This window comes from Neovison vison, chromosome 13 (genome assembly GCF_020171115.1).
Source record: "Neovison vison isolate M4711 chromosome 13, ASM_NN_V1, whole genome shotgun sequence".
Lineage (NCBI taxonomy): Eukaryota > Metazoa > Chordata > Mammalia > Carnivora > Mustelidae > Neogale > Neogale vison.
In genome coordinates, this window is record NC_058103.1 from 10,925,894 (window position 1) to 10,952,525 (window position 26,632).

At 56.8% G+C, this 26,632-nt stretch overlaps 1 protein-coding gene across 1 annotated transcript in view; it reads left to right on the forward strand.

The window, feature by feature from the left end:
• The window catches only part of PRIMA1 (proline rich membrane anchor 1), a 58,283-nt gene extending 39,128 nt beyond the window's left edge, over positions 1–19,155 (forward strand). The window contains exons 4-5 of the mRNA XM_044230013.1: positions 5,226–5,355; positions 18,205–19,155. Coding sequence (XP_044085948.1) covers positions 5,226–5,355; positions 18,205–18,307 — 233 coding nt within the window. The 3' untranslated portion in view covers positions 18,308–19,155. The remainder of the gene's footprint in view (positions 1–5,225; positions 5,356–18,204) is intronic.
• Positions 19,156–26,632: the final 7,477 nt, after the last annotated feature.

A 26,632-nucleotide genomic window follows, 5' to 3' on the forward strand; every position in this document is an offset into this window, starting at 1 on the left:
GGCTGTCCCCTCCAGGAGGCCACACTCAGGGTTAAGAGCCTCCTTCACAACGGAAAAATCATGTTAAAAAGAAAGACAGGGCTATAGCTCCCTTCTAGGAACCACTAAAAAAATATCTTGCAAAACCAAATTGTTTCCCCCACTGCTTGCTGTCCCCTTGATTCATCCGTGCCCCCCACCCCCACCCCAGGGATCCTCCTGTCCATCCAGCCTCTCCTGCGCGCAGCCAGCTGGGGAGATGCAAGTGGCAGGTCCCGGGTCACACATTAATACGTGTTGAGTTGACCGTGAGGGCTGTCGCAAGCACACCTGGGGTCAAATCTCGGTTTTTCCGCTGGCTGTGCGGCCTCAGTTTCCCCACTTACAAAAGAGAGTATCAGTGGGCTCTGTACCACTGTGACTTAGTCATGTGCCTCAGAATCGGGGCTCAGCAGATGGTGGTTGTTTCTCTCGGAGTCCTTGAGAACCTTGCCTCTGCTGTCCCATCTCATGGTCACAGAAACCCGCAGCAATACAGGGAAGGCTGTGGTCACTGAGAGCACCTGGGGGGACCTGCCCGATGTCCACAGCTCCCCTGGGGCACTGGGCCACCAGCCCACAGGAACCTCGATGGTCTGCTCAGGCTCCTTGATTCTGTTTACTTCTGTCCACAGCTGCTCCTTTTCCAGACACTTCCACAAGGTGTGGGGGCATCTTGACCTCTTTTTTCATCTCTCTTCTAGCACTTGCCGCTCCTGAAATTATATAATCATTGGTGGATTTCCTGATAGGCTCTTGGTTTTCCCCCTTGGCAGGGACCTCACTCCTTGGACTTGCTCACTCCCTGGAATCTAGGCTCCATCTCCCTGACTTCACCCAGTGGGCTGGGCCCTGCTGGCTTCTGCCTTGCTGTTGGCAAACTCTCGGGCAGTGAGCTGGGGCAGCCAGAATTCCCCTCCTTCATTTCTTGTCCTTCAGAGATCTGCACGCTTTGTTGCCCTGAGGTCTGCTCTTTTGAGGTTTTCAAAAGTTTTTTGTGGATGTTTCAGGCATGTGGAAGACAGTGAACCTGGCCTGGTTACTACATCTTAGCTGGAAGCAAAAGTCCCCAAACTAAGGGTTTTGTTTGTTTGTTTAAAGATGGATTTATTTTAAAGAAAGAACATGAACGAGGGGGAGGGGGAAGGGCAGAGGAAGAGAGAGCCCCAAGCAGACTCCGCACTGACTGAGGGTCCCGACTGGGGCTCGATCCCACGACCCTGAGATCAAGACCTGAGTCAAAACCAAGGGTTGGACGCCCCACCAACTGAGCCACCCCGAGCGTCCCCCAAATAGAAGTTTAAATGATGCATTTCTTGACTGGAAAGAAAGCAGCGCCTTTGATAAAGCAAAACTGAGCCCGGGTGGTTCTACGTCACGCTCTCTGGTTGTCACTTCTGTCATCTTTACGGATGTCAAGAGAGTTTAATGAATACAGCAGGCTGAGCCTTATTGAGTTCCAGGAGACAGGGTGTTAAGACTCCTGAGTCGTCAGGACTGAGGTCAGGACAGCTCCTTCCTTTCTGTCAGTGTTTGCAGAATCTTGGCACCCGAGGAAGGGGGGTGGGCGGAGGGGCAGGGGGAGCGCCAGCAGCCTCCAGTCGGGGACTTCCCACCCTGCTTGCCTCAGCCTTCCCCCTGTGACCACCTGCCTCTCGCAGACATCGCCTTACCCCCTGATCCTTAGCACGAATGGCCTCCTCCCCTCAGCCGCAATGACTTTCACCTTGCACATCAGCAAATCCACACGTCTCGGCTGTTGGAGCCCGCTGGCTCCTTGAGCAAGTCAGCCAGGTTCTGGCCAGCCCCGCAATGATCCGTGGGCAGCTGGTTCCAGACCTGGTAAGGGCACAGTTTCTAGCGAATCCGTCTTTGCGTTCCCAGATCCCGGTATGGTGGCTGGGATGCAGGTGCTCAGTAAACGGCTGGTGGCTGCAGGAATGAATGAATGAATGAATGAATAAGCACCTTGATGATGCTACCTTCTCAGATATGCACCATCGGTCTGCTCATGTGCTAAGCCTATCACGTCTCCAAAGGAGTACTGACCACACCATAGGAAGGAAGTTCAGGAAGAGCTTAGTGTCCCAACCCTGGCCCTGCGGAAGATGTTTCTTGATCCCCAGTGTCCCTGCTTGTCCTTTTTCTGAAATGACACTTCTTAGCCTTCCTCCAGCTCCAACAGTCTCTGATCCTTCCTAATGCACAAAGAATGACCGGAGCTAGGATAAAGAAGGTTGCATTCTTTGAACACAAACAAGAGCTGTTTTCTTGGCGAAATCCAAGATTTATGCCCTGGACTAGATCCACAAAATTCCTCCCTCTTTTCATACGCATTAGCTTCCTGCCTTGAGTAGCTTCCCACATGCATGTGCTGAGCAGTGCACTGCCGCATCGTATCAGGGCCCCGAAGCAGAAGGACCCTCTCAAATCAGACTCCCCTCTTTCTGTGTCTATTGTGTCTGAACAAATGCAAGCAGGAAGGAAATCCCCCCTCGTTACCATTGGATGTAAAGACCATCACGAGAGGCGCTCGGAGATTGTCAAATTCCAGACAAGGGTTAGAATCAACCCTTCTGTTTCCAGTTGATGGGATTTCTCAACAAAGGCCCTGGTGGCATTTTTGGAGGGACGATTCTATCTTGTAGGAATATCCCCGTCACTGTTGTTTTTGGGAGCTCCTGGGCTTACTTACTGTGGCAACCAGAGACAGCCCTCGACCTCATATTTCCAAGTGCCCCTTAGAGGGGGACTGCTCCCTGCTGAGGATACACACTAGTGATGTGAGCCCCAGCCACCTGTGGGTCATTGGTGGGCAGGTGTGAAGGTCCCCTTGAGACTTGGCCCAGAAGTGTTAGAGCCTAGGATAGAATCGACAGAAACCAAAATTACTTCCCTTTGCAATGAAAACAAGGGGGCAAGCCTTTTGGGGTTGGGACCCCATGAATTCAACCCCTGTTGCATTTCAGACTGTCCTGCAGTGATCACTGTAGGGAAGATGGGGCCTGGATTTACTCGACTAAGCCAAGGACACCCCAAAACGAGTAACGAGGCGGGGAGGTGGGAGGGAACCAGGCTTCTCTTGGTGGGGAAAGAAAGGTTTGTATTTAATATTTCACAAAAGCAAAACAAAACAAAACCCTGAAGAAATTCATCACGACAAAAATGAGAATCCTCTTGAATCTCTTTTCCCTTGTTTTAGAGTTTGTTCCTATTTTGAATTTCTTATTCCATATCTTCTCAAGTGCTGGGATTCCTAAAGGCCTGATCTTGCCCTGGCCGAGGGGCTGGTGACATCTCTGTCCTGATCATCTCTCGGGAAGCATTTCCGAATCTGCTTGGTTGTGTGCTGAGCTGAGCCCCACATTTGGGGACCTTGCCTTTGTTAATGGGGCTTTAGCACCTGTTCCTTGCAAAGCCCGCCATGGTTTTCTGCGTCTCCCTACCAAGCTTGCACCAATGCCACAGTCTGGTAACAATTCCATAACCCATAACCACACGCCCTGCCGGTTCCTCTTTCCTCATTCCCGGCAGGCATGTGCAAGGGAAAAGGCACTTGGGCAAACAAGCATGGCAGCTCCTTATAAAGTTACCCACACACACCCCCTAGGACCCAGCGAGCCCACTCCCAGATGTTTAGCCAAGAAAAGCACGAAGACATGCCTATACCATGTATGCAATTGTTTCTAGCAGCTTGAGCCACAAAAGTCAAAACCTGAAAACAGCCTAGGAATCCACAACAAATTGTGGTTTATTCACAGATGGGAATACCACTCCGCAATAGAAAGAAAGAAACAAAGAAACAAAGAAAGAAACGAAGAAAGAAAGGAAGGAAGAAAGAAAGGAACTTCTTTCCACAAAAGAAATTTGTGGATGAATCTCAAAAACATTTTGCTGAACAAAGGGAGCAAAAAAATACACACTGCCTGGTTCCGTTTTCCGACTTTCAAGAACACGCAAATCTAATCGATGATTTAAGAAAGCAGAGTAGGGGTGGCCTGTGGGCAGGGATTGACTAGGAGGCCCGGGGGAAGTTTCTGGGCTGATGGAAATATTCTGTGCCATGATAGCGGTGTGGCTCAGGCAGGCGGATGTATTTGTCAAAGCTGATCTGACCACACACTTCCGATGGGTGAGAGTCCCCTGTGGGATTTACACCTCAATGATTACGGCAACAACAACATCCATGACAAAAATGACGATGGGGATGAAGCCATCCGTGGTATCCTTGGGAAATCATTCATTTATTCCCCACGTGTTGTGGCGCCCCTGAAGGTGTCTGTTATTCGTGCACATGGAGCCTGGGGCATGGTTTGGATCCTTTACATACAATCACTGGTCTGGAAGACCTGTCCAGAGCTAGTAGGTGTCTATCTGTCCATCCATCTGTCCCTCACTTCCTCACCAGCCCCCTCTCCCTTTCCCTTTCTCCCGCTTCTCCCTTCTTCTTTTTCTCTTTCCTCTCCGCCCCCTCCCCCAAATTTCTTTTGCAATTGGTGGCACCTGTTTCCAGTTGTGTCCGGACCTTTCAGAACCTCTGGGATGAGGCAGTGTGATGTCTCTGCTTTTCTCAGAAGAGTGAAGCAGGGGGAGGACAGGTTCATCTCCCAGAGACTCCATGGATTGAGTAATGACCAAAAGGCCCAATGGCATCCAGGGTCAGATGCTTTGTCAGTGACAGACTTTTCCAGATTTTGGCCACGCGTGCAAAAGGAGGCAGCTGCGGGTCCTCACTGCGTGGGCCAAATCCAAGAAGGGACAGAGCCTGCCTCTTAGAAGGAATCGGCTTCCCACAGTTTCTCTCCTTCCTCCTGCCTGGTGCGTCCTGGGAGTTCTCCTCCCCACCCCCACCCTGGGAGGAAGTGGATTTAATGCCTCAACTGAGAGAATGAGATGTTCTGTTATTTTTCATGGGAAATTAAACCTGACCCTGCTGTCAGTTAGCTCATGCCAAGGGAGGATGGATGGCCCGTGCCTCGGCACTTCACCCCTGCTCGGAGCACGTGTCTGGCTGGGGGCCAGCCATGATGTCACCTGCCGGCGGGGTGGGGGTGGAGACGGCAGGACAGGTCCCGGAGCCTTCATCCTGGAAAGACAGGATGAGGGGGAGGCCACACCCTTCGTGTCACCCACAACGGTCCCCCTCTGACGCAGCCGCCACCTGCTCCTCCCACCCCAGGGAGATTGAGCGTGTTACTGTCTTTCAGCCCCCAACTCTACCTCGTGCCCCGCGGAGGAAAGCTGGTGGTCGGGGCTGGCCATCGTCGTCGCGGTATGTTGCGCTTCCCTGGTGTTTCTCACCGTGCTCGTCATCATTTGCTACAAAGCCATCAAAAGGTGAGTGCTCACAGGGCTCTGAGCCTGGAGGGGGCTCTGCCCGGGCTGGAGGGCCGCTCTGTCCACCCCTACATGTTTCTTCGAGCCCTGAACATTGTTAAGCATTTAATAAGCAGAAAAAATGTACAGTGAATGCCTGTCTGTCTGTCTGTCTATCTATCTATCTATCTATCTATCTATCTATAGTGACCCCACCTGGAAGTAACAGGCCCTGCCTTGGGGACCTCACTCCAGGGAGTCCCGCATATCCTTGCAGGGTGGGGGATGGAGCCACCGGAGAGAGGCGCCGTATTGGTTTGGCTTCTAAATGCAGACACCGGTTCAAAACAAAAAAGGACCAACTCACTCTGCCTTTCAAAAATGATCAGTCACCACCCGCCTCGTAGAGCTGGGGTCTGCAGCTGAGTGTGGCTGCCGTTGGGGTCTGAGGAGGTTTAAGCTATATCTGGGGCCCCTAAGTCTGGTAGAATGGGCCGTGGGGTGAACGCCTCCTCCCCCCACAGGAATGATGGCATGGCAGCTCCCCCATAGGTCTCCTGACCTCCAGGCTGCCTGTCCTCCAAAAAATGTCCCCCTCACCCCAGCTTCCCCAGAACTCGGGGGAGGGGGAAGATAGTGTCAAAAGACAAACAAAAATGTTGCAAAACACCTAAAGGTCCTAGGCATTGTTCATTATATTTCTAATAAAGGTTTGAAATTTCCCAGAGGCCCAAAGTTAGGGGCTCTCTATTAAGAACAATCCTAACATCTAAACTATTTAACTTTATCCTTTTGATTCATTGTTCTTGAATAATTTCACTTGAATAATTCAAAAGCAGAAAGAGTAAAGTATCAGGTTAAAAGTCTGACAATGAGGCGTGGAGGGGGACCGGCCAGATGGCAAGACACTAAGAGGACAGGGCCCAGGCACAGCAGCTCCAGGTAGACGGGCCAAGCCCTGGGGATCTCCGTCCTGGCCAAGAGCCCCTTCCACCCCCTGCTCTCAAGCTGCCAGATAATGTCCAAAAACCATGACAAGCCGCAAGGGAGTAGCTGTGGCCCAGCATCTCCAGCAAGTGGGGGAGGGGCGGGGGGGCTCCTGGGCCCCCTAACATTCCCTTAGTTCATCTTTGTGGCAGCTTTTTCCAATCTGCTGCATTTTACAGACGAGGAACCACATTCAAAGGGGGTGAAGGGAACTGCCCAAGATGGTACAACCAGGGAACAGTGGACTCCAGACTTGAACATGACTCCAAAGCCCAGCCCTGACCGTGCTTCTGTATCACTCGTACTGAGCGAAGAATAGACCTCATTCTATTCGCCCTTCCTCAAGGGCGCCCGGGTATCTGGGGCCTGGCTCTGCTCCTTAGAGGATAAGAGGATGGGGACAGAAAAGCCCGAGTCTCCCAGACCCTGCAGTTCAGGGGGAGGCCTGGCCTTGGAAACCAAGGTAGATGCATTGGGAGACTCCCTGGGGACACAGCCAGCCCGATTCCCAGGTGGCTCATGGGTACCTACTGTGTGCCGGGCTCTCTGAGGACAGAGACAGATAAGATCCAGACTGTGCCTGTGGCAGCTCACCTGACTGAAGGGTGGTGGGGGGTAGATACGCACATGACCATGACCACGGTACAAGGCGGGTGGCGGAGGCTATGGGAGGCTTGCTGGCAGCCTAGGGCAGTGCCCAGAGAGTCATGGCTAACTCGGATTTGAGCTGAGAGCCTGCTGCTGTGGGAGAATGCTTTTGAGAAGCAGAGCCGGGAGGCTTTCCAGACCAAGGCACCTGTGTGAGCCGAGGCGCCAGGACACCAGGAAGCTCCCGGACTGTAGGAGATGAGGTTGGAGGGTGTGCCTGACGGGGGAGGGGCTTGGCCCACCAAGATGAGCAGCTTGCTGGGACTCGGAAGGCAAAGGGAGCTACTGGAGGTTTGCCAGGAAGGGCATCCAAGACTCACCAGTAGCCCTGCTAGGGAGGGGGCCACTGTCCCCCTCAAGGACGCCCCTCCCACTGGCCTTCCCCTCAGAGACAGGCAGCATTCTGGGGTCACTTCCCGGTCTGAAGTTTCTGACTGAACTACTACTAGCTGACTGTGGCCGTGCTGGGCTTGGTTTCAGCAGAGCTGGGGTTCTCCCAGGAGGGCGTGTGGGGGTGCACCTTCACCTCCCCTCAGAACAGCCTTAGGGGCCTCCTGTCTGCCCTCTGTCCCCTTCCACAGGCTCTGAGCTCTTGGTTCCGGGATCTGTCAATGGCCTGGAAAGACACAGAACTCAGGCCCCATGGTTCAGTTGATCCCTTCCAGGGGTGTGGGCGAAGCTCATTTCCAGAGGTGTGGGCGGGGCTTCGTCCAGGAGTGTGGGCGTGGCTCCCATCCAGAGGGTGTGGGCGGGGCTTCCTCCAGGAGTTCTGCTTGGTCCTGGGAATAAAGGGGGTGGGTGAAGCACTCCAGGACCAGTAGCAGTGGGGGCCATCAGCGCCCTGAGGACCAGGACAAGGGGAGGAAATGGTGCCACAGGAACTAGAGAGCCTGGAGAGCCTGAGACTCAAGAGGGGCCGCTTAGCAGGAGCTGTGGTTGGAACAGATGGAGATGGGCCCCCAAACAGGAAAGGTAGGGGAGACACAGCCCACCCTCTCCACCCTCCCTCGTCTCCTGAGGGTGCCTCTCACTGGCCAAACCTGAGGAACAGGGGCGCCCAGGACACGCGGTGATAGGCGTCAACCTCCCAGGGCACAGGGCAGGGGGAGGACGGAGTGGGTGCTGGGGGCAGATGTTGAGATGAGGACACCGAGCACAATGTCCACTCCACCACAGCCCCTCACCGGCCCCGGGACAGGGGAAGAAGACCCAGTCCTCCAGCCCTCATCATCCCAGCCCACAAGGACAGACTGTGACTGGAAGGGGCTCATTCAGGGTCAAGTGGAGGCAGAAACAGAGGTCAACACTCCCAGAACTGGCCTGAAAGGAGGCTTGTGTGGGAGAGGCTTAACCCCTCGGGGGAGGGAGAAGGGGGCAGCCCAAGTTAGAGCTGTGTCGGGGAGCAGATGGCCCCTGCCGCTGCCCGGGCTGACCTCTGCCGGGGGCGGTAAGAGATAGCATCTTGCCAGCCAGCTGTCTGTCTGCATTTGTCTCCAGAGTCAATGGAGGATTTCTTGCTCACGGCCAATTCTTTTTGGTTAATAATTCATTTGAAACATGCCTCTTCTCTCAGGAAACAAAAGCATTTCATGTCACTGTAAAACCATTAAAAGGAAAAGTCAGTGATAAACTCGGGTCTTTTTTTAACTCTCACAGCCTGGAGTCCTAGGGGAGGATTTCCGAGAGATCCTTGTGAATGGCCCCAACACAGCCTTTGGGAGCCAGGTTGCTGGGAGGATGGTTCTAGAACCAGTGGGGTAGCAAGGTGGCTCTGGAGACACCAGCTTGGCTTGGCATCAGGGGTGCAGGCTGCAGGGTCCACAGGCCTCCACAGGAACGGGAGGAGGCAGGAGCAGGTGCAGAAGATGTACCCTGCGGTGCTCTCACTGGCCATGACCTTGGGAGGTGGGGTCGAACCAGCACTTCCTCTTCACAGACTCAGTGAATCAAACTGCAGCCTGTGAGTCAGCAAATGCACCCAGAGTCCCAGCTCTGAGCTGGGTGATTGTGGTGCCCTGGGGTTCAGGGGTGCTCTAAAGCGGGGAGCCCAAGGAGGGGTACCTCCCCCAGACCCAGAGCCCTGAGAGGTTTCTTGGAAGGGGAAGGGAGTTCATCAGACCAAGGGGCTCAGAAGGGGAGCTACTCACCCTGGGACTAGCTCATGCAGTGGCCCCCAGGTGCCCTGCCAGTGACCCCAAACTCTGCCGGGTACCGCCATGAGAACCCACACAGCTCACCCTTCAGTGGCCTCCTTGCCATAAGCATGCTATGAGCAGCTTCTTTTTTTCTTTTTAAGATTTGTTTATTTGAGAGAGAGTCCCAAGAAGACTCCGAGCTGAGCATTGAGCCCAACATGGGGTTAGATCCCAAGACCCCGAGATCACGACCCGAGCTGAAACCAAGAGTCAGGTGCTTAATGCATTGTGCCCTTCAGGCTCCTTCATTCCCAGCTGCAAGGGTGATGGAGACCCAGAGCCTTTGGGTGCTCTGTACCCTCGGGCCTCCCCTCAGGCCTCCTTCCCGCCCCCAGGTCTGGCACGCACATGGCCTCAGACAGCCTGGAGTTGTTCCAAGAACCGGGACTGGGAGTCCAGACCTCTGAGCTCCATCCTCAGCTGCCTCCCAGCTCAGTGAGTGACGCTGCCCTCCCCTGTTCCCTTACCCGGAAAACGAGGTTCCTCTTAGTCTCTGCCCAGCTCCTGAGCCTCTGTTTCCATCCCTAGATGGCCAGGGGACAGCCAGTAGGACATTTCACTGCTCAGAGGTATAAATGCTGACGGAAATGCTTGCCAAGGTCTAGGTCAGGCAGTGGGGCTGTGCTTGGCATGGGGGCTCCCGTCGTGGGTGCTTTGGGCACAGTCCCCGCCCTCGAGATGCACACCTCATAGCAGGGAGCAGTCGGTGTTGAACAGACCACCCTCGGGAGAAGAGTATCCAGAGGGACAACCCAGGGGAAATAATGGAAAGCAGACACAAGGAAAGAAGATGTTGGTCTGGGACAGGGAGGAGACCTCCAACAGGCAGTGATTGGTGGGAGTCACCAAGACAAAATGCCAGGACACAGGGAGGAGGCCCAAGCCTCAGAGCCCTGCCAGGTCGGCGGGAGGAAGATCACAGGCCCTTGGACTCTGTCCTGGGGCACGTTTGCACCTTCTCTGACAGCCACCTCATTCGTGCAGAGAACACTTGTGCTGCAGAGAGATGACACCCATCCCCACCAGGCCCCCCGCCGTGAGTCACCCCCGCACCCCAGGTGCACCAAGAGCACCTTTCCTCCTCCTCCGGCCATCCGTGCGTGGCACGGACGTTCACCTTCTGCCATCGATTTGCCATTAAGCCTCTTGATGGCCGTCTCGCTCTGATTTACAAGGTACTGGTGGACAGGAGATAAGAGGTTGCAGATGGGCTGTGGCCAGTCCTGCAAACCGTTGCTTGCAGGCAGGGGGCATGCGTGCTGCTCGTGGGAGTGAGCTTTGTTCCGAGCATGCCCGGGCACACACACTGTAGCCGGGCCTTGGTGCTCCTCGGCTTGGGCTTCAAACACGTATGGAGCGCCTACTGTATGCTGGGGACTAGACTAGGTGCGAGGGATAGAGACACACAGGAGGAGACCTCACCCCTTCCCTAGTGGGGTACGTGGTTTATATAACACACACACACAACCGCGCACGTGCGCGCGCGTTCCTGGGTGGCTCAGTCCGGTAGGCGTCTGCCTTCGGGTCAGGTCCCGATTCTGGGATCTTTGGATCAAGCCCTGCATCCCACTTCTGGCTGAGCAGGGAGTCCGCTTCTCTCCCTCCATCCCCCCCCACCACCACCCCAGTTCAGGCTCTCTCTCACTCTCTCTCTCAAAATAAGTAAAATCTTTTTTTAAAAATAGCTGCTATGCAAATAAATAAATAAATAAATAAGGTGCTTTTAAAACTTGAGTGCTACGAAGGAGAGCGGAAATCCGAGAGAACTGGAGGAAAGAGAGGAGGTTGGGAGAGGGGGTGCTCCCACGCCCCAAGAGTCAGGAGTGCCGTGCCTGCCTCCTGACATGGCTTTATGGTTGGAAAGAAAGGTTAGGGCTTCCTACATCCACAACCACCTTTTAAAATTTTTATCGAGGTAATACACACATGTGGCTCAAAACATCAAACGTGCTACAAGCCTGTTAAGAAAGACAGTAGTCCCCCGGCTGTCCCCCTCTCTCCCTGCAGCCACATTCTTGGGAGACAAGGACTTCTGGGTGTCAGTGGTTCTGCTTTTTCTCTCCATGCTCTGAGCGATGTGTGTATGACTGAGGGTTTTCTTCCCATTTTGCACCTTATCTGTTGACTTTCCAAGAAGAGAGGCTCAGCAGCCTCCCACGGCCCACAGATGCATAGAACACCGCCCCGTCCCCGTCCCCCTCCCCTGTCCACAGGGGCCTCCCAGGTGGGGGTCGTGATGAGAGGCTACCTTAGCACAACAGCGTACTGTCTGCGGCCCAGTCCCCTCGTGTGCAGCCATGTGCTTGCTGCCCTGGAGTCAGCGACACCTCCTCTCCCTGGGCGCTGCTACCTCAGGTGATCCATCCCGAGGTGCCGGGTCTGCCTGGAGGACCAAGGAGTGGGGGAAGCGAGTTTCCTATGGGATCTGAGCCAGAATGAGTCAGACCGTCTGTGTCACGGGAGCAAACTCAAGTCCCAGCCAGGGAAGAGAGTTGACTGAGGTCCCAGCCCCCTCGGTGCTCCTTGAGCACGCTGCTGCCGTTCCTCTCCCAGCTCAGCCCTTCCTGCTCCTCGCTCGGGCCCCAGCTCGGACGCCACATCCTCTGACAGCATTGCAGGCTGTTTTAGATCCTTCTCCCCTGCCGCCACCCTGCAGCTAGAGCTTTCCGATTTACATTTCTGCTTTCTGCTCTAGGCAGGTTAGTGTTGGTGTTTGTGCGTGCATGTGCCCCCGCATGTGTGTGAGGACCTTGTGCACAAGCACGTGCACGCTGGCACACACATCAGAGCAGGGGGCCGTCGTCTTGTCCCCCTCATCTCGCTCCCCTGTGGTGCGTAGTCAGTCTTCCATGACCTTCTGTGGCTTGAATGGAGGCTTATTGACACAGACTTGACAGATTCTTCCTTGTATCTATCTATCTATTTATTTATTTATTTAAGAGAGCGCAAGCTGGGGCGGAGGGTAGGGGCAGAAGGAGAGAGAATCCTAAGCAGACTCCCCACTGAGCACGGAGTTGGGGCGGGGGTTGATTTCCCAGCCCTGAGATCATGATCTGAGCTGAAATCAGGAGTTGGATGCTTAACTGACTGAGCCACCCTGGGGCCCCCAGATCCTACCTTTTAGATTAGCAAACACTATGGAGAATTTCAGTGGACTCCGTTCTTTTCTCTCCACCTGGGTAAGGGAGGTAGAATCTGCTTTACCAGGAGACAGCAGGCCCCGGTTTTAATTGCTTGGCCCCTCCCCTCCACCGGTTTGGGCTTCCTCCCCCCTCTGCCAGCTCTGCTCCCCTCCCTCCAAGCCCCAGTAGTGCCTTTTCCCTTCTTGCTGTCCTCTGGCTGGGGGCTGGCGCGCGTGCGCAGTGACTCAGCACCCCCTCCCCATGCCCCAAGTGACCTGCCTCCCACCCCCTGGGCCTGACATACTCAAGGCAGTTCTTCCCCCTGCCCTCGCCATCTGCTGCCTCCCCTTCCTCCCCGGTCCCGGTGCACACACCACCAGCCTGGCCCTCTCCCCCTGGCCCCTGCAGGCCTGCACAGTCAGCAGTAGGAAGACGAGACAAGGCAGGGCCCAGGGACTGGGGACGGGAGTGGGACATTCTCATCCAGCCGCATCTCGCATGAACTTCCGGAAGCGAGACGTTCACCTTGAAGGCCCCTCGGATCCCGGGGGGTCTTGAGACCGGAGCTCTCTCTGCCAAAACCTCTTGGGCCGGCAGGGCCCACGGCAGTGACTGGACACTGGGGTCCCAGCCGTTCCCATCTGTCACTGCTCCCTGCTGCCCCTGTACATTCCTGTAACGACAGCACCCCCAGGAGTCCAATCCAGCCTCTCCGGCTGGCCATCAAGAACACCACGTCTGACTGTACTGTGAGTTGAGTCAAAGCTCGTGAGCTTCAAGGAGGGACCACCTCCGCCGAGTGCTGCGCACAGATACGTGACCGTGACCGTTCCGAGACCATCTTACCTCCTTCGGGACCTCGGCTGGATTTAGGCAGTGGAGTCTTGGGCTTTGTTGCAGGACCAAGACTCAGTCTTCCAACTCCGGAGCTGCTGGTCTTTCCTCTGGGGCCCACCATCACCCTCCAGGTGGCCCAGGGCTTGCTTTTCCCCAGTGGTGGGGTCAACACCCAGGCTTCTCTGGAGTCCCCCAGGCAACGGTATCTCTCGTCCTTATCCCTTGCACAGTCCGCCCTCCGAGGAGAAGAGATGGGGCCCGGAAGGGGCAAGGGCCCTGTGTGTCCCCATCTGCCTGGGGCCGAGATGCTCATTTGGGCTCATTTATGCCCCTTCGCCCTGCCACCAACAGGAGACCCACCTGCTGGTGGGAAGCAGGCAGCAGTGGTTAGCAGCTTTGTACGGTGGGGGTGGGTGGGCAGGAGGGGGACATGTGGCGCTGAGGCCAGTCATGGCCAGAAAGGCAGGCAGACAGGGCACGCTCTGCCCTGTCTCTCGGATGGGAGAGCCAGAGGCGTCCCTGCTTCTCGGGGCCCTTTTTTCTCCAGGAAGCTCCATCCCTCCCTGAATTCCTCTCTATAGACTTGATGGCTGGAGCTCATGGGATCAGACGAGGGGTAAGGCAGGAGTTCTCGATTTAAGGAGTCCTCGGATGGCTCCGCTCCGCCCTTGGAGTGAGAGCCAAATGCCCAGCCCTCCTGGCTGGGTCCCGGGGGCGAGCACCAGCCCGTGGGCCTCATCGGCACCTGCCTTCGGCTCGCTCATCCAGACATGGTTAATCAAGGAAGCCCCGGGGAGGTGGACCAACCTGGGGCTCGGTCGGAGGGTGAGGACACCCGTCAGCTGCGCGCCTGACTCACCTTCACACAGGGAGGAGAGGAGGAGACGTGCTAGGTTAGACGTGAGGCCGCTGCTTCTTAGGGTCAGCAGCTACCCTGGGTGGCCCGCGAAGGCTTTCTCTGGCTTCTTGACGCAGGTCTGGAGGAGCCTGCGGGCGACAAGGCATCTCGTCGTGGAAGGGGGTGTGTGCGTGTGAAGGGTGTGAGTGGGTATGAGAGTACGGGCACTCTCGTATGTGTACGTATGTGTGTAGGGGTTGGGGGTGTGTATGCAGGTGGGGTGGGTTCGTCTGAGCGTGTGCTTCGGGGGTCCGTGCAGGGGAGGATGGATGCTTTCAGAAGAAGGAGTCAGAGACCTCTAAACCTCATGGGAAACAGACTCTTCCGTGGGGTGCGTGAGACAAGGAGCGAGCTGGCAGCCCTCCGTTGTCGGGCTCCTCCAAGCTGTCTTTGTCCCCAGCTCCTCCAGCAGGAGCAACTGGCTGGTGGTGGGACGTGTCATATCACTGTCAGCAGGGCCCTGGAGGGGCACCTGGGTCCCGGGCCTCCCTGCCCAGGCCTGCCGTGCTGGCGGTCGCCTCTTCTGCAGAGGCCATGGCTCATGGCGGTGCCCCGGGGCAGCTGCTGCCCGGCCCAGGGCAAGGGGAGGAAGGGGTCTCAGAGTGGAGGACCCTCCCTCCACCAGGCAGGAATCCTGGGCATGGCCAAGGAAAAGCTTACTCCCCTTTCTCTTGGTTTTAGGAACCAGGCCTTGTAGGGCATCATCTGTGGCCATCCCTTCCTGCACCAGGGTGCAGATGGCCTTCTCTGGCTTAGCGGGACCAGCCCTGGCTGGCTCACAGCACTGCAGACCCAGGCTGGGTTGTAGTGAGCCTCTCTGGCATTTCCGGAGCCCCACGGGGCACCCATTAGGTAGGAGGTCTGTGCCGACTGGAGAGCGCTGGCTGCCGCTAACCGCCCCCCCCCAACCTGGGACAGCTCCCCGCTGACAGCTTTCCAACAGCAGTACTGAGAGCTAACAAACACTTATGGAGCCCTTACTGTATGCCAGGTGCCCATCTAAGTGCTTAACCCACATTAACGTATTTCATCCTCCCCACAAGCCTATAAAATGGACAACATTCTTGTGCCCATTTTGTAGACCAGGAAACTGAGGCAGAGAAGGGTTAAGTGGCTTGCCCAACATCACACAGCTGGAAGTGGTGGGCCTGGGTTTACTGAGCTAGGATATCCCGGTGCTGGGGCAGCGTCACCCTGAAGTCCCCTGCTAGAGGAAGGACAGTACGAGAAGGCAAGGCAGAGCCATCTCCCGCTGTAGCTAAAACCCCAGATTCCACTGGGCTTCTCTGCATCCCAGAAGGGCTTTGGGAGTGGGCTGGGGCAGCAGCCCAGAGGGTACAGTGGTTGAGGGCTCTGCGCTGGTGGAGGAGGGGAACAGACCAGGTCCATTTCTCAGGAGACTCCTTGGAACAGTGACTCCCCCACCCCCACCCGCCCCCCTTGCAGTGCCCAGACTCTTGGAATGCTCCTGGGGTGGGGGTGGGGGAGGGATGCTGCGGCAGTCACAGGTGCCACTTCGCTGGGTGAAGCCCGTGCCCTGGCCCCCTTTGTCCTTTCCTGCCTGGGAAGTGGCTGGGGCCATGGAGAAGGCTGTGGGGCTGTCTCCTTGCCTTGTCCTCAGTGTCCCTACAGCCAGGCTTGCTTCCTGCCAGGCCCTCTCTGCCAACCTTTTCCTCCGAGGCTCTGGGGAACACAAAGAGGTCTCCTAGCCAGCAGCCTGGCTTTAGAAATTCCACCTCTTCTCCTGGCGGAAGAAATCCTGCTGATTTCCTACCCTCATCCAAAACAGGCGGAAACTCGGTACCCTCCATGCCTTGCCCATTTCCATGGGAGTGCCAGACCCCTTTCTTCATCTCTCCATGATCCACCCTGGAAAACCCTTCAGCCTCATCGCCCCTGAGCCGGACCTGCTCTGGCTGACCTTTTAGACCAAGCCCAAGACTGATCATTTATTGGGGAGAAAAGCAGTGTGGGTTTGGGCTCCGAGACTTTTGTCTGCCCCTATTTCCTGGAATCCCGATTCCGATGTCCGTCCTCCCCTTTGTAGATGGATGACAAATGGAAATGGACATCCAGCCCAATCCCCCCAGGCCGTGCAAACTCAGAGTCGGGAACGAAGTCCCCCCAGCGAAGTCAGAGCGGCTCGACGCCCCTGGAAAGGGGTGGGCGGCGGCCCAGGGGAGAGAGGAAGGAGACCGAGGAGAAACAGGCCCAGGGACAGAGGCTGTCATTTCCACAAACCCATCACAAGCAAGGCAACTGTCTGACCCCTACAAACCTGGGGGTTCTGGAAAGTGTCCCTGAGCGCCTCCATTAATGGGGTTCTCAGGATGCGCTAGGTTCAAGCAAAATGAGAACTCTTGGAGGACTCTTGAGAATTTTTGGAGTTCTCCAGGAGGAAGGTGGAGAATGGCCTTTCCGAGCTGACGGGAGCCCCCCATGCTGGGGGACAACGGCTGCTGGGAAAGCTGACTTAATGGGAAGATGTGTGGACCAGGATATGGTAGGAGCAGGTGGTGGTCCAGGCCCTGACACGCGCCAGCTGGGGGTCCTTGGGCAAGTCACAGCTCTCCTTAAGCATCAGTGTCCCCACGAAATGAATCCCTTAACCCCAGGCCTAGCTCCTTCTGGGGACCACTGTGAGAAGGGACAAGAAAGTCTGTAACCCAGAGTGCTTTGCACAAAGGGCGATGGGGCCCCAAGAAGAAGTGCTGGTTTGTAGCTCACATTTCTAGAAGCCACTGTGACTAAGCCTGACACCCAGAGTGAGTGCACTTTGGGTTTCTCTCTGGGTTTTGTGAGCTAACTCTCCTGCAAGACAATAGGGAACAGGTCATAGATGTGATCTCGGGGTGTCGCCTCTGAGCAGGCCTGATAATCCCATCCATGGCACTACTGAAAACTTCCCTTCACCCTGCCTCCCTTAAACTAATTCACCCAAGACTTCATCCCACAGGCACCCAGCTGGTCACCGAGTACCTGTCCTCTGCAGCCTGGGTTTGGGGAGGCTCTAGGGACGTTTGAGAAGGCCGAAGCAACCAATCGCCAGGCTTTCAAAGATGGCCAGGGACATTCAATTTAGACAACACACAACAAAGGCCAGGTCAGGCTCAGCCCCAGACGTCGTGGGGACACAAGAGATGACTGAGCTTACGACCCCGTGGGCTCAGAGTCCCCCAGGAGACAGCAGTACTGCAACATGGGATTGGGCTCCATGGCCTGTGTGGCCGCGATCGGGAGGCTGAAGCCAGCAGGCCTAGCGCCAGGGGCTGGGGCCCTCCTGAACCAGGCCGGAGAGCAGGTGGGCTTGGAGCCAGGCCAGAGAGTAGGACCACCACTGCGGAACCCCGCGTGCGAGCAAGAGCCTTCTCAAAGCCTCCCTCCCAGCCTTCCTGAGCCACGCACGGTTAAGAGAACAGGCTCTCGGGGTTAGACAGCCTCTGGAATGAGCTCCAAGGGGCGCAGTGTGAAGTGTTTGAGAAGCACTAGCACGAGCTCATCTACTTTGGCCTTTCACTGCCACCACCTCTGCCACCGTCAACACAACCACCATCACCGCCACTGCCATCACCAGGACTCCTGACACCGGCAGCGTCGCCATTGCCATTCCCTAACCGCCACCGACACAACCGTAACCACCACCATTGTCACCGCCTTCATTACCCAAAACACCACCAACACCACCACCGCCACCTCAACCCCCCCCCAGGCTCACCTTCCCCAGCATCCTCTTCATCACGTCTTCCATGCTCCTCGGACCACATAGAGGCCAGGCTGCAAAATCCAACCTCTGGCCCCTCTCCTCTTTTTACTCTGCACCCCCAAATATTCGTCTTCACATCTGCTTGCTCACAATTAAAGAGCTCCATCAAAGCCTGACAGTGTCCTACTAGGCCGACGGTACATTCTCCATTCTCATTTGTCCGGAACAGTCCCAATTCACACCTGTTGTTCCTGCTTCCTTATTAGAAGTGCCCATTTCCCTCTCTACCGTGCCCTGGTGTGCGTGACTTGTGATGGGGTCACCTTCGCTGAGACCACCTCCAACTTCTGATTGGCCCCCACCAGGACCCGCAGCCCAAGGATGCTAACCCAGATCGGAGCCTGGTGGGTCCCCTGGAAGGACACGGTTCCCCCGCCCCAGTCACTGGTCATTCATGCCTGTCCCTGCCTCCCCTCCCAGGAAACCACTGAGAAAAGAGGAGAATGGCACCGGTGTTGCTGAGTATCCCATGACCTCCTCGCAGAGCAGCAAAGGGGTGGACGTGAACAGCGCCGTGGTGTGAGTCTGCAGACCCGGACCCGCTGGCCAGAGGGGCACACTGGTGGCGCTGGGAAAGCGAGTGAACCCGAGCTGACGCTGAGCTTGTCCAGGAATTCCAAAGGAGACACCATCCTCTTCAGCCTTGACTCCGGTTACCTCACGAGCAAGACACCGGGCTGAGCCAGGATCCCCTGTACGCAGCTCCTGGGGACAGCCCCACACCCCAGGCCCCGCATATCTCCTCTCTGTCTTGTCTTTGATTTCCTGTCTCCCGGCCGCGCTCTGACAAAGGCAGGGAGAGTCTGTCTGTCTGTCTGTCTGTGCTGGGCCACGGAGGCATCCTGCTTTGGCCAAGAGAAAGGTGATCTGGGGCCACTCCCCTGCCAGAAAACCCGTCCTCCTCCCCAGCAAGCCCGTGCACTTCTCCATTCACCGTACGTCCCGACAGAAGCCATCGGCAGAGCCACGAGACGTCCCCTTCCAAAGGTGCTTCCCACACATCTGTCTGTCGCCGCATCTGCCACTCTCTTCAGTCTTCAGGGCCTGCCTCCTTCCTCCCCTTCGCACCCACATCCAGGGCCCCTGGCTTGGGACCCCTGCCCCCCTGCCGCGGAGGGCTGTGAGCCCGGCCAGCAGAGGCCCCTCCTGGCAGCAGACAGAGGAGCTCTCTTAGTGTCTGACCTTTCAGGGGCAAAGCAGCTCACTGGGCACCAGGCCAAGGAGCCAGGAAGGACGGAGGCCCCTCGGCCCGTCCTCAGACTCATCCCGCAGCTGAGCCTCGCAGCACCTGCCGCGTGTGAGCCAGGCCCCGCCCTCATCCGGCGGAGGCCGCCACTGTGCCAAGCCCCCGTGGGCACCCCGGGCTAGGCTGCCCTGACCTGGCTCTGGGTCCTCTGACAACCACCCCCCCAACCCCCCGAAGGCCCGGACCAGGTGCAGACCCTCTCCTGAGAGCCCCCGGCTCCCCTCCCCTACAGGAAGGTGGTGCCCTCCCAGTGCGCCCCTTCGAATGTCCCTTCCCAAGGTCTTGTGTTTAAAGCATGCTGAAACCTCCGGAGTGGTTGGTGGATGAAGGGAAGGAAGAGGTTGGAAGGAGACGATCCTCTGGCCCTGGTAATCCTGGTCCACCCGCCTGTGTCCAGGGCGGCCACGGGCCCTGTGGGCACACGACTAACCCCGTGGAGACAGTGGCCTGTGGCTCGGCCTTCCCTGGCGGACCATGAGAACACCCCTGACCCCGTGGTTCCCTCACGTCCCACACAGTTGCTCAGAAGGAACTGGACACATGTCATGGTCCTCCTTTCTCTGCATAGGGACTTAGCTCAGTAGACCCTCTCCACCTTCCAGACCATCAAGCCATAATTCCCTGGAGGGTGTTTGGGCCATGGTGAGAATTTCCTATCCAGGTAAGCCTCACAGAAAACAAGTCCCCGTGCAGGCTGAACCTTGGAACTCCATCGTCCTGGAGCCCTTGTGCCCACGGAGTGGTCTGTGGTCCATTGTGTTTTGGAGGGCAGAGGGGAAAAAGTGAGTTTGCTGGGACCCTAACCCGGCTCCTCCCCCGCAGGTCAGCAGGGACAGGCTGAGGACAGGCCCAGGCCCTCCCAGGAAGGGTTCATTCTTCCTTTCAGTTTTCTTAGGTGTGAGGACCTGTTTTGGGTTTGGGTTTGGGTTTGGCTTCCCCTGCCTGCGTGAGCATGGCACCCTGCCGCCAGTGGCCATGGCCAGTGCCCCCAGCCAGTGGGCGCTGGGCAGTCCTCTTTGCCCATACCTCCCACTCCCCCAAGGGATGCAGAGCCGGTGACAAGCGCCCAGAGGGTGTGGGAGGCGCTTTCCCTCACCATCTCCAGCCTCCCACTGAGTCCCCAGCTTAGACCCAGAGCAGACACCCAGGGAGGACCCCCGCCGCCAGCATGTGCCACCCTGGACTCAGAGGGGATGGGAAGGCCCCCTCTGTCAGAGGGGAGAATCCCAGCTAAGGGGCCATGGAGGGGTGGACGGCCAGCCTGAAGAGACATCAGGGAGGCAGGACACAGGCCCGCTTTGCACAATCCCACTTGTCCAACCTTTCCTGACCCCGGCTTCAACCTAGGAGGTTTTACAACTAGGCAAATCCTTCAGCCCCTGGCAAGGCCCCCGCCCCCGCCCCCGTGAGGAACCTTGACAACTACCCATGGGGCCCTGCGACCCGTGTCCCCTTCCCCGGGAACACAAGCGGAGCTCTGGGAAGAGCTAACATTTGTGCATAAATTCCCCCAAATCGCATTTGTAAAGTCTCTCCTCGCTCAGTTAGTGAAAACAAGAGACGAACAGAACTAGTTCTTAAAAGAGTCAACATGGAAGTCAACCCACCAAACCCAGAAGTGGCCGTTTGGAAACCCTCACACGTGGCAGCAAGGGAACCTCACTGGGGTTTTGGCTTAAGTGACAAAAAAGAAAAGAAAAAGAAAAACAACCACACGGCCTGGTATTTGAGCTCAGAACTTTCATGTAAGGAATGTATTTGCAGTCCGTTAACACAGACCAATCCTCAGACTAGCCCAAACTTTGAGGTTGAGAACGAAATGCACATTTCTTCTCCACCTTTTCTCAAATAGGTATTTTTAAACTGTCTCTTAGTGGAGCCCGACGTAGAACGGCCTGTAGAATCTCCCAGAGTTTTTAGGTGTTCCTTAGAAGCTTCTAAAGCAAGTTTTGGAAGGAAGACTAATAGCTGTAAAAATATAGACATATATATTATATATCGTTATATATATATATATTTAAAGAGATCTCTATCTATATAAAATCACTGTACTCTGCGAATCTGTACAAAGTCTGATTCCAGCAGCCCGGGTGGTGCGCTCCCTAACGCATGAATGTGCATTCCCTGAGATCTGCCTTCCTGACGTGTGCCCAGCGCACACGGCGACAGAGCGCTCATCTGCAGGAGCTCTGTCTCCATGAACAAACATGAAGTCCGGGCCGTCTTGTCCACCAGCGAGCCGCTCCTGTGGATTTTGTGCGGAGACCACCTCCGGAGCAGGACCGGCGGTGCCGGGGTGGAGAGGCAGGCTGGATGCTCTTTACAAGGAAGAAAGTACCATGCCTTTTTTATTTTCAGTAAAAACATACTTGTAAAGAGGACTGTCTGTTGTCTCCTGTGGCGGGGGGTGGGGGGGCGTGGGAAGGAGAGTGTGCCCTTTTCTTCATGTTCTGCTATAAACCCAGGGCTGGGCTCGGGGACTTGCTGGCCTTATTTCCATATGGTTTTATCAGAATACCCTAAGGCCGGCACTGATGGGGACTCGAGGGTACCAATCAGCCGCTCCTCCCCCCAGGCAGCCATCTTGATCTTTGACTCCATTGGCAAGAGGGTGACCAGTTGGCCCAGGGTGCCAGACAGACAGGACAGGCCAGTTACCCTAACTTGCCGAGGGCTCACGGGAATCACAGGGGCCAGAAGCGGCGGGCTGCGCCGGAGGGGAGATAGGTCAGGCCTGCAGCCTCCTACTCGGTCCTTCCCTGGGTCCAGACTTCAGCACCCCGGCCCCAGAGTTGGTCGGCAGCTCCCCGTCACCTGCCCAGTGGCTGGGAGCACCGTGGTGGGGCCTGCCTGAGCCTCCAGGCAGAGGAGCCCACAGAGCGCAGACCGGCCCCAGGCTCCCCTGCTCCCCGGACCTGACGGAGTGGAGTGTGGGCTGCCCCTGGGGCTGCCAGTCCCCCTTTCCCACTGAAAGCAACCCCTTCTTCCCAGCACCTCCGATGGGCCCGAAGCAACGGAGAAAGCGTTGTCCCTGCGGCGGCGGTGTCCCCCGTGGAGGGGTGAAGAGACGGGCTGGAGTGGAGCGTGACAGCCAAGGGCGCGCAGACATCAGGGGTGGGTGGGGCAGGAGTCCGAGCCCAGACAGGCGTCTCTAGCCACCAGCCACTGAGGCGGACCCCTACCCAGGCCATTCCCCTTGGTGGGGGTCGTGCGGGCTCCGTCCCCCTCCCCCGGGCTTTCCAGGTTTCAGCCTTATCTCGGTGGCAGCAACTGGGAGGACCCTGTGTGCCCAGAGCGGGGGGGCCAGAGGTCTCCCCACCCCTGCTCCAGCCCGGAGGGTGGTCGGCTGAGGGCAGGGCTCTGGGGACAGGGCTGCAGAGGGGAGCCACGGAAGCACCATCCAAGACCCTGGAGTGCCCACCCACCCCCCAGACTGGGATTCCCTGAACTGCCCTTTGCTGAAACTTGACACGGGTCCTGGCACACAGCCAGTGGCGGCTTCTAAGGCGCCTGCTGTCACTGCTATCATTCAGAAAAGGCTGCCATCAGCCTGGAGAAACCCTCTGCCCAGCGGCCGCCTGCACAGGTCCCCTCTGAGAGGGACACCTCAGACCCTGGTCGTGCTCCTGTGTGCTCCCACCTGGCCGCAGCTGCCGCAGTAAGGCCAAGGCCCCCAGGGCACGAGACAGGGGAGCTGCAGGCCAGGCCCTGAGCCCCAGAGGCAGCCTGGGAACAGAGCAGGGCCCGCCTTCCCCGGGGGCGAGGGGAAAGGCAAGTACAGGACCCTAGGGAGCAGCACCGACCCCTGCTGGGGGCCACCTCACAGACCAGCTCGAATCTGTGGGGCTTCTGGCTGCTTGTTCCGGCTCTGGTATCCAGTCCGGCCCCTTGCCAGCCTCCCACCTCCTCCCCCTCTGTGTCCTGCTCCGGCCACCGAGGCCGTGGGATCTGCTGTGTCTCTGTTCACTGCCCCCCCCTTCTCCTTCCCTCCCTGCACCGCGCAGGGAGAAACATCTAGAACACAGTCCCATGAGGAGGCTTAAGCAGCTGCGCTCTGTCCCAAGTGGTGGCCTAGCTCGTGACCCGCCCCCTGGACCACTCACCTCCCCTGCCGCCCCCTCCCTTGACCTGGCACTGGCGCCAACATCAGCCCCAAGGAAAGTTCCAGACAAATTCCTTGACGTCGGTCTGCAGCAGGCTGTCCGTCCCCGGCACCAACACAGCCACCCGGCGGGGGCTGCACACACCATTCCGTGCTGTTCCTAGGTGGCCACGTCTCCCCTGCTCTCTCTCAGAGGCTGCCTCCTTCTAGAACACAGGGAACACAGCCACACGTGCACAGAGCCGGGTGGCTTCGCCTGGCTTGGTGCCCCCAGCCCTGCACGTGTAGCTCCTACTCGCTTCTACGGAGACTTCTGGTTGGTTTCTGCTCTGCTGTCTGAACCCTCGAGCCCCCGGAGAGCCTGTGTCCACTCAGACCCTAGGGGTTGACCATGCTGTCTCTTGGGGACTCAGAGAAACAAGATGGGGCCCTGCCTCACAGAAGTAGTTTGGTGGTAGGGATGGACCCGAGATGTGCACGTGCACAGTGACCCCAGTGCAGAGACTGAGGGACACCCCAGGCCACCTACTCGGCGCTTCAGAGGCGTCACCTCTTTTTACTTGACCAGCAAGCCCGCAGGGCGTGGAGGTTGTCCCTATTTCACAGGTAAGTAAAGTGAGGTTCAGACAGGTTAAGTGACTTACCAAGGGTCAGAAAAGCTGTCTGGGGCAGAGCTGACATTCAAATCCAGTTCTCTGTGGCTACAAGTTCTAGGCCTTTCCAACCCAGGCAGGCTCTCCAATTTCAAACTGTCCTTTCCATCTTGATTTACACCCAGTGATTTTACCAGCCTGTGGGAAGCAAACAGGACACTCGGGCTCCCCTGTCCCTGGGAGCCAGAGACAAGGATGGATAGACCAGACATGAGTCGGTTCCTATGTGACTTCTCGTAAGTGCCTTCCCCTCCGAGAGCCTTGGTTTTCACTCCTAGAAAATGGGCATGGTACGTCCTGGCTGGCCACCTCCCTAGGATGTGCACATGGAAGGGACTGGAGTGGCCCCAGCAACACCAGATCATCCTTCTGTCTGTGGGTGACCATCAGGCACCAAGAGGGTCTTCCTGGAATGGCTTCTCCAAGGGTGGGGGCTGGAAGCAGAATCCTGCACCCCTAAGCTTGTTCCTGTCATTCCAGCTGCCTTTTGGGCACTGTCACTATTGCCTTGGCTGTCATGGTTGCTCATTCAGAGTCATTCCCTTGACACAAGTCCCTGGCTTCCCGCCCGCATGCCACACCCCTATTTCTCCCAGCAAGTGTCCTCATAGGTCCTTTCCTATCAACTAACCTCAGCCAAGGATCATCTCGGGCCCACAGAGAGGTTCTTCCAGTGGTGGACCCCAAAAGGAAGGGAGTCCAGGCTTCATCTCTGTCCTCGCAAGAACTTCTTGAGTGAAAGCATCCTCCTGTCTTTGTCAAGGAAAATGTCATAACCTTGCCCTAAGGCATTAAGTGTCTACCTAACTCATAGCTAGAGGGACACTCGGCAATTCTTCCTGGAGCCAAGACCTGCTCTGAGGTCACGTGCCGCCTCTACCATTGAAACTAGAAGATACTGGAAACTTTTCTGTGTCGCTCGTTGCAGCCGCCCCTACACCTCTTAAATTAAGAACAGATGTCCTCCTTTCTGGACTCTCTGACACGCAGGGATCATGACATTCTGAACAGGGGGTTCCTAGAAGGGCCAGGCCTTGTCCTCAAAGAGAGGGGCTGCGGTGGAGGCCTTCCCGGCTGGAGATCCTCTGCTCGCGTGCGGCTGCAGCCAGAGCGAGCCCAGCCCCAGGAAGGGCACGCCTTGCCCAGGGACATGGAGGGGTCCTAAGGGTGGTGACAGCACAGCCCCTGCGCAGCCATCGGTGAGGTTGCTCGGAAGCTGTCCTCCAAGAGCAGGGCTGAGGAAGGTCCGGAGCTGGGGCGCATGTGCTGTGAACTTCCAGGTGAGGCCGGTTTAAAGGCCACTGACTTTTGTCTGGAGGTTTGAGCTTAACCTTTCGAGCAAGACAAATGCTCAGTGGTTTGCATCTCCTTTAGGAGAACTTAATTTTTCTATTTCACTTTTTATGTCAAACTTCAAAAAAGGAGTAGAGTCAGCGTGTCTGGATCCTGGGACAGCAGAGTGAGGGGTTCAGAGCCCACATTTGGGTTCACAGCCCGTTAATGAGAAATGGCGCTATTGCCACCATCGCGGGTGGTGAGAAGGAAGGTGCTGGGCTGACCTGCCTCCCCTCTGCCTGCACTCCGCCTCGGTCAGTCTCCCTTCTCTGTCTCCCCACACTCCCCCAGCAAGCTCATCCAGGCCCGAGGCTGCCAATCCCCCCATAGGCACCGATGCCAAGCGAGCACGTCCAGCCTCAACTTCCCTACTCGTCTCCCGTGGCTCCCTTCCTGTGTCCAGGTCCCTCGTCGCAGCCACACGTGACTCTTAGCTCTCCCTCCACCACCCCACAACATCCCATCTTCCTCGTCTCCACCGGTGACCTCATCGACCACCACCACTTAGCGCGCAAACCCTGACGGTCATGTTTCCACCTCCGTGCCTTGCACCAGGGGCTGGTAAATCAGTAAGTCCTACCATGTCCATTTCTGAAGCTCTGAGCTTAACCAGCTTAACTCCGCTCCCCACCCCCCACTCCCAGCCCCCACCACCTTCCACCTGGACTCTAGGGAGAGTCCCGCCCTCGGTCCCCTGTTTCTGCTCCTGTAGCTCCCGCAAAAGCTGGGGTGATCTTTACAAAATGCATGTCAGATCATAGGTGAGTTAAAAACCTGCCTGCGACTTCTTCCACAGTTGTAATAAAACCCACACTCCTTCCCCTGGCTCACGAGGTCCTCTACCTGGTATGGGCTTCTCCCCAACCCCAACCCCCAATCCCTTCTGCTGGTCCCCCGCCCCTCCGCTCAACCACCCTGGCCTTCCTGCTGCTCCTGGAGCGTCAGCTGATGTCCTTTCAGTCACTTTCCCCAGCAGTCACTGTGTGGCTTTCTTGGGCCCCCTGCTCATTGTCCCTTCTACTGCCTCGTTAAAATTTCTGTATAGAAGTTCTTAGCCCAAGGGCCCGTGCTGACCCCTATGTTTACTGCCTTTCTCCTCCCATTAGAACAGAAGGTGCCTTCCACAGCCCACCCTGCTGTCCAGTCTTATTCATGGCCAAATCTCCAGCCCCTCAAAAATTGCCTGGCACAAGAAATATTTGTGGAATTAATTAACTGAGTAATGGTGGGTTACGAATTTAATTTAACAGCATAGATGCAGCATAAGGAAAAAAATACAGCCTTTTATTGCACATAACTCTTCAGAGTCCCCCCGCCCCACCATTGGGGGTCAGGATGGGAGAGGTAGAAAAACCCAGATTTGCAAACTGATGGCATTCAGGCCTCTTCTTGTTCAGCTAGTCTCTTCGGGAGGACTCTGTCTTCTGGACGGATGCTCAGTCTTCGAGCCAACTTGCCAGGCCTGCACCCTTCTAGAAGACACCCAGGCGGACCCCGGAGCTGGTATCTGGG